Genomic DNA, 10,431 nt, shown 5'->3' with positions numbered 1-10,431 from the left:
AAAAACCTCTCAAAAAAAAAAAAAATATATATATATACCACTCTGGCATAGTGACTATTTAATTAAAGGCACCTGGAAAACAGCAGGTACAAAATGATCCCTCTGCCCTTCATGCTGTTTCTTAAAAGCCAGAGGTGAAGTTTCCATGTGAAAGATGCCACATTCTTGTCCTCAAGGACAAGAAACTAAGACAGAAAATTCTCTAAGGCCTCGTTGAAACAACTCTTGCCTTTAAGCTAGCCCAGTTATTTAGTTGCTTATTCACAACAGACTATTCTTTCTCCAGTTCAGTGTAAGAGTTGCTTTTTCAGGTCTTTGTTTCCTTCTGAGAGCTCCCATGCCACATAAAAATCTCATTAATAGGGGCCAGCAGGTGGCATGGTGGTTAAGGGTACTGGACTTCCACATGACCAACTGTGGTTTGAGTCCCAGACCTGGTGACTTGCTCTCTCACTTCTCCCTCTCACTCTGTCTCTCTCTGGTCAAATTTACATAAATAAAGTTAAAGAAAATAAATCTTTAAAAAAACTTACATTAATGAAACACATACACTTTTCTCCTATTAATCTAGTTTACACCAATTTACTCCTCAAGCCCAGCCAGGACCTTAAAGGATGGAGGCAAAGTTTTGCCGCCCTTATAATATGTTGCCAGAAAGGAAGAAAACAAAAGATTTTGACTATAGGACTCAGAGCCTTCATAGGTCCCAAGTCTAACTGCCTCTCACTGTCTTCACAACTCTCATACTCTGGTTCTAACCACCACCATCCCCCACCTGAACTTTTGCATCTACCTCCTACTGAACTCCCATTTCTGCTGTGGCTCCCTTTTCTGTCCATTCTAAACACAGCCAGCAGTAATGGCTTAAACAGAAGTCTGAGCCTTCCGCTGTCCTTAAAAGCCCCTGAAGTCCACCAGCTCTTTCATAGTAAAATGGGCCATGTCCTCAAATGCCTGACACTTGACCATCCCATGCTCTCTCTACCCCAGGACCTTTTTTCTTTTTTTAGGTTTTTTTAGGGCACATGTGCTTGCTAGAGAGAGCTAGAAAGAGAGGGAAATTGGGCGCACACACACACACACACACACACACACACTCATAACACACATACCACAACACATGTGCACGCTCACGTCCAACATGATTTTCAAGCTCCTTCTCCCCCTCACCTCCTCACTTCCTCTTCTTCTTTCCCCCTTTCCTCCTCTCCCCCTCTGGTAAGTGCATATGCCCTCTGGCAAATAAATAATTTGTTGAATGACGATAAATACACTAATGCGAACTGTGAGCTTGAAGTGATAACACAGTATGTAGTTTTCCCAAAGCTGTCTGAGCACAAGGCCTTTCTGACAGAGATACCTGGTAACATCTCTCAGGCTGTGGGAGTTTCAGAGCAATTTCAGAAATACTAAATAAAAATTATTTAATTTTATTTATTATTATTATTTTCCAGTTTGATCAAAGAGAGAGAAGGAAAGTAAGAAAGCAAGCCTCCAGATTCAGGACTTGAACCACGATCAGCCATGTGGGAGTCCAGTGCCCTTGACCACTATGCCACCTGTTGGCCCCAGAAATACTATCTTAATTATTCATTATTTGATGCAGTCAAATTCAACCCTTTTTTCACATATTTTCATCTTTTAGTCCCAGATCCTGTGCCATTCAATCAGCCCATTTCCTTCCCTACCACCCAAAGTGACAGGGCAGCTGACAGCTGTCACAACTGTGCCTGCCAGCCAACCTCACCCTGGAGTAACACCACTCGCCAGGTCTGAGTCTGTAACCCACACTGAAAAATCTACAGCAGAAATAACTTCAAGCCCAGAGAAGGACTCACGTCCAGACATCCTTACCACACATTTACAAGCAACTTTTCAGAACTCATCTGAGGAGGTAAGTAAGGCAAAAAGTCATACTGTGACACAAAAAAGCACCTTTTATCTTCTCTTGTGGTAATGTTTTAAGAATAATGAGCCTAGTTCACTTTTGCCTCTGAGGGAATTTAAGAATGCCTGACAAACAAGCCTGTATCTTAGTTAATTTTTTTTTTTGAGAGATTTTTGCTATAGGGTACCTATCACCCCCGTCACCCACCCCCAAGGGAGAATGGCCACATCACATTCCCTTCTACTCTACTCTTCTCTCAGGGTCTTGGACACACGCACAGACGCACATGATGTGAGTTTCAAGCCATAGGGTCTGGAACTCAATGGTCAGCCACGTGGGAGTCCCAGCGCCTTAACCACTGTGCAACTTGCTGGCCTCTAGTTAAAATAAAAAACAAGTCCATGAAAATATTTCACAGTGGGTTTTGTAACCACTCCAATATTTAACAACTTATTGTTAGTTAACTCTGTCACATTTAATGCTTCAGATAGGGAAGAAGCTTGTTCACCAGCTTTTTCAGCAACAGTAAACTGTGCTAGAGAACTTTTGTTCACCATGTCAACTCCTGCCTTTTAGGCTTTCTCCCCAAAACTAAGGGAAAAAAAAAAAAAAGACAAAGCCACTTTAACAATATGTTGACGTAACAATAGGTTGACTGCAGAAAATTGTCCCACTCCTTCCAACCTCCTGCACTGCCTCTTCCTTTTTTTTTTTTTTTTTTTTTTGGTTTACCATAGGACCAGTATGCTCACCAGAGAGGGAAAATAAGAAATCACCCCCCAGTGGGGATGGCCACACCGCAGTCCCTGCAGTCCCTTCTCTTCCACTTTCCTCTTTGGATTTTTGGGCACACACACAAGCCCAGCATGATTTTCAAGCCACCAGTTCTGGGACTCGAACCGTACCATGGGCCATGTGGGATACAGCCATCTTAACCTCTGTGCCACCCACTGGACCTAAAGAACTAAACCTTAAAACAAATAGTAACTTAAAGACTAAATAAGGGCCAGTGGGTGGTACAGTGGTTAAGTCACTGGACTCCCACGTGGTTGACCATGGTTCAAATCCTAGACCTGTGGGCTTGCTTTCTTACTTTTCCTCTCTTTCTGTCTGTCTCTTATAGTGTTATCAAAGGTCAACTCTTGTTAACATGATCTCTTAAACTATTAGCGGGTGGTAATTATACATAAGGAATTTTGACAAAATCCTTTGTTCCTAATAGGTCATAGAGGAGATATCAGGGAATGTTAGCCAAGCAAACTATGATCTGCAAGCTTACAACAAACTACAGAGAGCTTGTGAGATCCTCCAGGGACTGACAGCTTTTACCCCAAGATCTTCTAAGCCAGCTCAGGTAAGCAGAGGATGACTAGAAGGGAAAAGGAAAATGGAAAAACTAGGAGAATGTGGAAAATATGCCCTGGGCAGAATTCAGCATTATGAGACTATCCAGATGGAGACTGAACTTAATCATGATGAGTATATTTGTACCTTCAGATCTAAAAATTGTGAGTAATTTTATCAGTAGTGACATTCTCAGATATGCTGAGTTTATGTTTGTTTATTTATCAGGTTATCACCTTTCTGTGCATTTGTTAGGAGAAATCAGGAAACAGATTCACTCCCATTGATAGCTGTAGATAGAGTAGTGCAGCCTTGAAGCAGATATCAGAAATCAGTAACTTGCTAAGTTTGCATTTGTTGCAACCACATTTACCAATGTCACCACCTCATAATTATCCATGCCTTCTTTTTTTGAGAGATTTTTTGCTATAGGGTACATATGGTCACCAGAGAGACAGTGAGACTGAAAGCAATAAATCACCCCCCTGGAGGGGATGGCCACCCTGCAATTCCTTCTCTTCCATTCTACTCTCAGGATTTGGGGCACACATGCACATGTGCCCAGTGTAAGTTTCAAGCTGCCAGGTCCGGGACTCAAACCACAGTCAACCACATGGGAGTCCAGCACCTCAACCACTATACCACTGCTGGCTCCTGTGCCTCCTACTTTTTAAACAGAAATGAATTAAGGTGGTAGGACTGATGGGAATTTTAACTTTCTTTTTCCTATATTTTCAAATATTCTGTAATAAATGTGTAAATGCAATCTATCTTGATGTCAATGGAGATAACCAACTCTGTGAAAATCATAATTATGAAGTTTATTTCTAAGCATGAATATGAGTGACCTAGTCCTAGAGAGAAGGAAAATATGCCTTTCTTGGTGTGATCAAGTACAGGGGTTCCTTTTATTTGATTTTGAGAGCAAGAGACAAAATTTGGAATTTAGTGAATAGTTTTTCCATTGATCTGGCCCAAAAAGTGGGACATGTGGGGGGGGGGCTTGTAGGTTATAGGTAAGTTTTACAGTTTTTAGGTTAGTGATTGGAAAAGGAAGGTTGCTAAGATCAGAAAAGAATGTACTTCAACAGAGATAAGGAGGATTAATATACGTCACAAAGATACTATGCCAGGGACAGGATATAGAAAGATTCCTGTTAGCAGTGGGTCACAATGGTCTGTTAATGTTTCTGGCCATGATTCCCTCCAGGTCCTCTGGAAAGTATTTTGTAAAATAGGAAAAAAGTAGTCATACTTCTGCCCTTATTGATTTACTTGGACTTTTTTATTTTTATTTTTATTTTTGCCATAGGGCACATGCACTCACCAGAGAGACAGTAAGAGAGAAAGTGAGAAATAACCTCTCCAGGGATGGCTGTGCCACAATCCCTTCTCCTCCATTCTCCTCTTGGGATCTTGGGCACACATGCACATGTACCTGGCATGAGTTTCAAACCACCAGGTTCAGGACTTGAACCATAGTTGGCCACATGGAAATTCAGTGCCTTAACCACCACACACTGGCCCCTGGACATTTTAATTATAGAAATAATGCATTATTATTTAAAAATCAGAATAAAAACACATAAGGTAAGAAGTAAAAGCCTTCATCTTTGTTCTCACTAACCCTATTTGTTATATGTAGTCACTTAAATAAGTTCATTATTAATTTGCTGTGGATAATTTCCTAGGCCTTTTTCTGTGTATATATAAGCATGTTTTAAACAAATATGAGGTTAACGTGTGCAAATTATTTAGATCTTTATTTATTTTTCAATTGCCAGAAAGTACATTTGCTCACCAGAGGAAAAGAGAGTCCCAGCAGAGTGTGGTCGTGCTATAATCCCTTCTCCATTTCTCCATCCTGTTGAGATTTTGAGCACGTGTACATCCAGGGTGTTTTTCAAACTTCCAGAGCTGGGACTCAAACTATGGTTGGCTATGTGGAATCCAGCTCCCTTAACCACTAGTCTGTGGGCCAGCCCCTAACATTGCTTTTTATAAAATACACTTGAAACATGAAAAGAATATTGAAATGCTTAAATGAAGAACATGGATAAACTTCAAACAATCATAAGCAGCTGAGGGATGTGTGTGTTTTCTTTCTTTTTTTTTTTTAAGAATTATTTTATTTAACTTTATTTTTTTATTCATTTTATTTTTTATTTTAATTTGACCAGAGAGAGTCAGAGTGAGAGAGAGAAGGAAAGTGAGAAAGCAAGGTGCCAGGTCCAGGACTCAAACCACAGTAGACCATGTGGGAGTCCAGCGTCCTTAACCACTACACTCCCTGCAGCCCTGACCTGTATGCTTTCTAAAATCCCCAGGTCAGTGCCATCAATTCCCTTATTCACCTGAAAGAGCAGTTCCTGAAGATCCCATTTCAGAATAGTACCAGTCTGGGCTTCAAAACAGCCGTAATTGACTGCCTCTTTCACTCCTCCAACAATGGACTTCAAGGTAAAGACAGTCCTCAGGGACCTAAGCGTGACACTGAGCAGGTAGGTACAGTGCATGCCAGTGGCCAACTCTGTTTAGAAACGTCTCTGTCTCTCTCTGGCCAGCGCACATGCCCTCTGGGAAAAACCTAACAAAAAAAATTGAAAATAGAATTGCCATTTACCCTAGCAATTTCACTGTTTGGTATATACCCAGAAAAGTTTAAAACCTATGACCACATAAAAATGTACACACCCATGTTCATAGTGCCATTTATTCAAATACCCAAGAAGTGGAAACTGTCCAAATATCCATGAATGAACTGATGACTGAATAAATAGAATGTGGTATATCCATATGATGAGATATCATTTAGCCACAAAAAAGAATGAAGTTGTGATCCCTACCATAGCATGGATGAATCTTGAGGACATTATGCCAAGCAGTAGAAGCCAGTCACAAGATTGCATGTTGTGCTTCCTTTATATGAAATGTCCAGGAGAGGCAAAACTGTAAATGCAGAAAGTAGGCGAGTGGTTGCCTAGGACTCAGGGAGTGGGGATGGGGAAATGGGGAGAGACCATGAATGAGTACCAGGTTTATTTTAGAGGGAATTGTCCCAGCCCATGGGACAGTCAAACAGGTTTCCTGAGGGAAGAAGTGAGAGACGGGACAAACAGCATGGAGACAACACAGTGTTACTGCTCTTCAGGATCATCCGTTTATTGTGGGCCAGGGATCATGGTTATATACACGCTGGTGAGTGGTGATTGGCTGCTCTATATGCCAATCATAAGGTAACTAATCCTGGCCTTTGGCATTGTGTAATTGTTTGCTCTCTGAGACCTAAGATGGTGATAGTAAGAGGCTCATGAGAATGGCCTCTCGAACTCGCTGATGTGCAGTTTCCCACAGGAATAAATACTAAAACTAGATTGTAGTGGTGGTTCCAAACCTTGTGAGTCCATTCAGTTATACATTCTGAACAGGTAAATTGTACAAAGGGATTTTTAAAAGTTCATGGAAAGAATGAAATTATGGCATAAACTTATTCTGGTACAAAAAAATTGAAATTTGTGCATAGTTTTTTCATAACATGGGCTTTCCAGGACCTTTTTAAAGATTCTTAGTATGTCAATTTCATCTCAATAAAGCTATTTAAAAAGAAAAAAAGATCTAGGGCAACTTATATCTTGGAGCAAAGACTTATTTCCTGAGCTATCCCTATTAGTTGATAAAAAGGATGATGAGTCTTTAGCCAGACCCCAGGTTCTTTTTTTTTTTTTTTAAGAATTATTTTATTTTGCCCTTTGACAATTGAAAGGAAAAAGATGTTTTGGGGCTGGCAGGTAGTGTGGTGGTTAAGGGCACTGGACTCCCACATGGTCAACCACAGTTTGAGTCCCGGACCTGGCAGCTTGCTTTCTCACTTTCCCTCTCTCTTTCTCTTTCTCTTGCTCTTGCTATCTCCCTCTCTCCCTCTCTGGTCAAAATTAAAATAAATAACTAAATAAATAAAGTTATATAAAATAATTTTTAAAATTAAAAAATAAAAAGTATTATTTATTTTATCATTATTATCATTATTATGTATATTTTTAATTTGACCAGAGGGACACACACACACAAACACACACGGAAACTGAAAAAGCAAGCTGCAGGTCTAGGACTCAATCAGTCATGTGGGAGTCTAGCACTTTAATCACCATGCTACCTGCCGGCACCCCACGTACTTTCTATGAGGCTTCAAGGTCTTTCCAACGAATGCCACCTTTCATTACATCACTATCAAGATCCATGTTTCCTTTCCAAACCCCTCAAAACCATTACTTCACTAACACAAAACATCGAGGTTATACAGGTCACATGATGTTTCCTCCCAAAGCAGGTGGAAGACACGTTGGAAATGTCCTTGGTGGCCCTGGGGAAGATCCAGGAAGCATTTCTACAGCAGAACCAGTCTTCTGAGTCCTCGGTGACCTTGACCTCTTCCGTTGCTGCTGTCATGCTGTGCAGGTTGAAAGAGGAGAAAGGGATAAAGGGGGAACTTCATTTTAGATTTTTGGCTCTTAGAAAACATGTGAAATTCAATTGCCATCTTAACTTCTCTCTTGTTAGCCAGAACAAGTCTACTTTGCCTCTGAGCTCTTACACTCTGGGTTACCCTGCACCTGTCAGGTTAGACTTGCCATCAGCTTCAGCTTTGGAGGAACTCTTGAATAAACACCCAGGAGTGAATGTCCAAGTGAGTGTGAAATTAATTCTGATCAGAATTAAAATAGCATTTGATGGCCATGTGGGCATTTGGGTAACAGAATTGTACTGTGAAATATAAGTTGACCAGACCAAATGAGAGATGTATGCCATTAATTTCTTTTTTTTTCAGTTGTAAAATACTTTTAAATATTTTTTATGCATTAAAGATAACATATATCCCAGCCAGCAGGTGGTGTGAAGGTTAAGGTGCTGGATCCCACATGACCAACTCTATGGTTCAAGTCCCAGACCAAATGACTTTAAAAATCACGGTAGGTGCATGTGTGTGCATGCTCAAAATCCTGAGAGGAGAATGGAGGAGAAAGGATTGCACCCTGGGGTGTTGATTTCTTACTTTCCCTCTCTCTCTGGTGAGTACACACACCCTATGGCATAATCTAAAATATATATCTCCACTACATGTTAACATAAACATTTTATTTTTAAAAATGTATCTGTTATTTTGATTTTTATAAATTTTATTCTAATTTTAAATTTTATTCTAATATTAATTTATAAATATTAAAATGTATAATACATTAATTTATTTGATAAATTATTTAAAATTTTTATTCTAATATTTTATTTTTATTTTCTTAATTTTATTCTATTTTTATTAATTTTATTCTATGATTTTTTATGCAAATATAATTGTTGTACAATTTCTCTTTTTAAAAAGTTTTTTTATTGAATTTTATTTTATTTATTTATTTATTTTAATTTGACCAGAGAGGAACAGAGTGAGAGAGAGGGGAAATGAGAAAGAAGCCGCCAGGCCCCAGACTCGAATCACAGCTGGCCATGTGGGAGTCCAGTGCTTTTAACCACCATGCTACCTTATGCACATCTATAGCACATGATATGGTTTTACACTGGCAGGACACAGGCCAGTATAGGGGTTGGTAGCATGGCCGGTTGACCTCAACTCCTCACACAACATCAAGAATACCTGAGTAATTACTGACACAGTATACCAATCCAGTCATATCAGCATATTGTAATTCTTTCAGCAATCACCCAAGAAACACAAATAGTATTGTTCCCTTATCCTGGAGAGCAGAATCTTTGCCTCCTAGTAAAATAAAATCCTCCAGGTACAAATCTGTAAGAAATAATAATAATTTTGAGGGTTGTAAATATATAACTCATCTTTAAGTGTTTCATGCAGACGTTATAATGTGAAATATTATTTCATTTGAGATATTGATAGGGTGGTAGTGGTGGAAATTCCAATATTTAATTTATGATATCTGATATCTGGTTACCTATAGAGGGTTATTTATAAATATTCTGGCAGTTGATAAAACTGGACTTTTGTCTCTAGGTAACAGGACTCGCTTTCAATCCCTTCAAAGATGTTGATAACAGGATCATTGTTGGAAGCATTGGAAGTGTGGTACTAAGCTCTAATAGTAAATCTCTCCACGTCCGTGATTTAATGGAAGATATTGAGGTATGAATTGATTCTTAGGGAATAAAACAGGAGGGAATAGGATATCCTGGAGAATAGGATGGAAGGATGCAGCAACCTAAAGGAGCTTGTTTTAGACTTATAGCAGCACCACTGTTTTGTTATTAGCATCTTAGAAGCTTTTACAAAGACTTATGCTTTACCCTTAGGAGAAGGTGTTCTAAACTCTGCACTCTCCCCTAACCCCTGGCACTATATTACCTGCTAACATTCAAAGAGGGAAACTGAAAAGGTTACTTTATTTACCAGAGGCCGAAAGGCTTTGACGGATGCACCATCTTAAACTTGAAGACCAATGAACTGTCTCTTATTCTAGATCATGCTCTGGAGAAATACTAGCATGGAAATCCACCCCACCAGACTCAACATGAGCACAGACCTTTTTATGCTCACAGTGGACATCACTTCCTTGGAAAAATCCCTGATAGTGAGCATAGAGCCAGAAAGTCCCCTTTTAATGACTCTCTACCTGGGGTTTCAGTATCAACCGAACCTCACTCACTTTCACCTCAACATCACTCTTCCAAAAGACCAGGTGTGGCAGAAAGGTAAACCCAACCAGATGTCAGGCACTTGCTTGGAAGTGTATTTTTCAAACCTGTTTATTTTTATATTATTGTAGATTCACATGTAATTGTAAGAAATAAAACAAAGCTCATGTTCCTTTCACTGATTTGCCTGATGGTAGTATTTTTCATAACAATTGTACAGTATTGCAACCTGGAAATGACATCGAAGTAATGCATTGATTATATTTAGATTTCACTCATTTCTCTGTGTATGTGTATTTAGTTCTGTGTAATTTTACCTCATGCATAGATACATGTGTCCATAATATACATTTAAAAAGATGGAGAGGGCTGGCTCCATGATGTAGAGTCTGGGCACTGCACAGAGGAAACTGGATCCCACTTGGCCACCCAGGGTTCAAGTTTCAACTAAGCAACATGAAAAACACACCAGGCATATGTGCATGTCCAGCATCCTGACAGGATGGAGATTGGAGGGAAGAGGATTACAGCATGACCAGGCC

At 39.6% G+C, this 10,431-nt stretch overlaps 1 protein-coding gene across 1 annotated transcript in view; it reads left to right on the top strand.

The window, feature by feature from the left end:
• The window catches only part of PKD1L3 (polycystin 1 like 3, transient receptor potential channel interacting), a 79,545-nt gene that overhangs the window by 9,684 nt on the left and 59,430 nt on the right, over positions 1 to 10,431 (top strand). The window contains 7 exon segments of the mRNA XM_027773456.1: positions 1,646 to 1,894; positions 3,111 to 3,242; positions 5,560 to 5,733; positions 7,560 to 7,687; positions 7,790 to 7,916; positions 9,252 to 9,380; positions 9,715 to 9,946. Of these exon segments, the coding sequence (XP_027629257.1) occupies positions 1,646 to 1,894; positions 3,111 to 3,242; positions 5,560 to 5,733; positions 7,560 to 7,687; positions 7,790 to 7,916; positions 9,252 to 9,380; positions 9,715 to 9,946 (1,171 nt within the window).

The sequence above is a fragment of the Tupaia chinensis genome, unplaced genomic scaffold (assembly GCF_000334495.1).
Source record: "Tupaia chinensis unplaced genomic scaffold, TupChi_1.0 Scaffold000355_1, whole genome shotgun sequence".
In the NCBI taxonomy this organism is placed as follows: Eukaryota; Metazoa; Chordata; class Mammalia; order Scandentia; family Tupaiidae; genus Tupaia; species Tupaia belangeri.
This window is presented reverse-complemented; position numbering and strand designations above follow the sequence as displayed.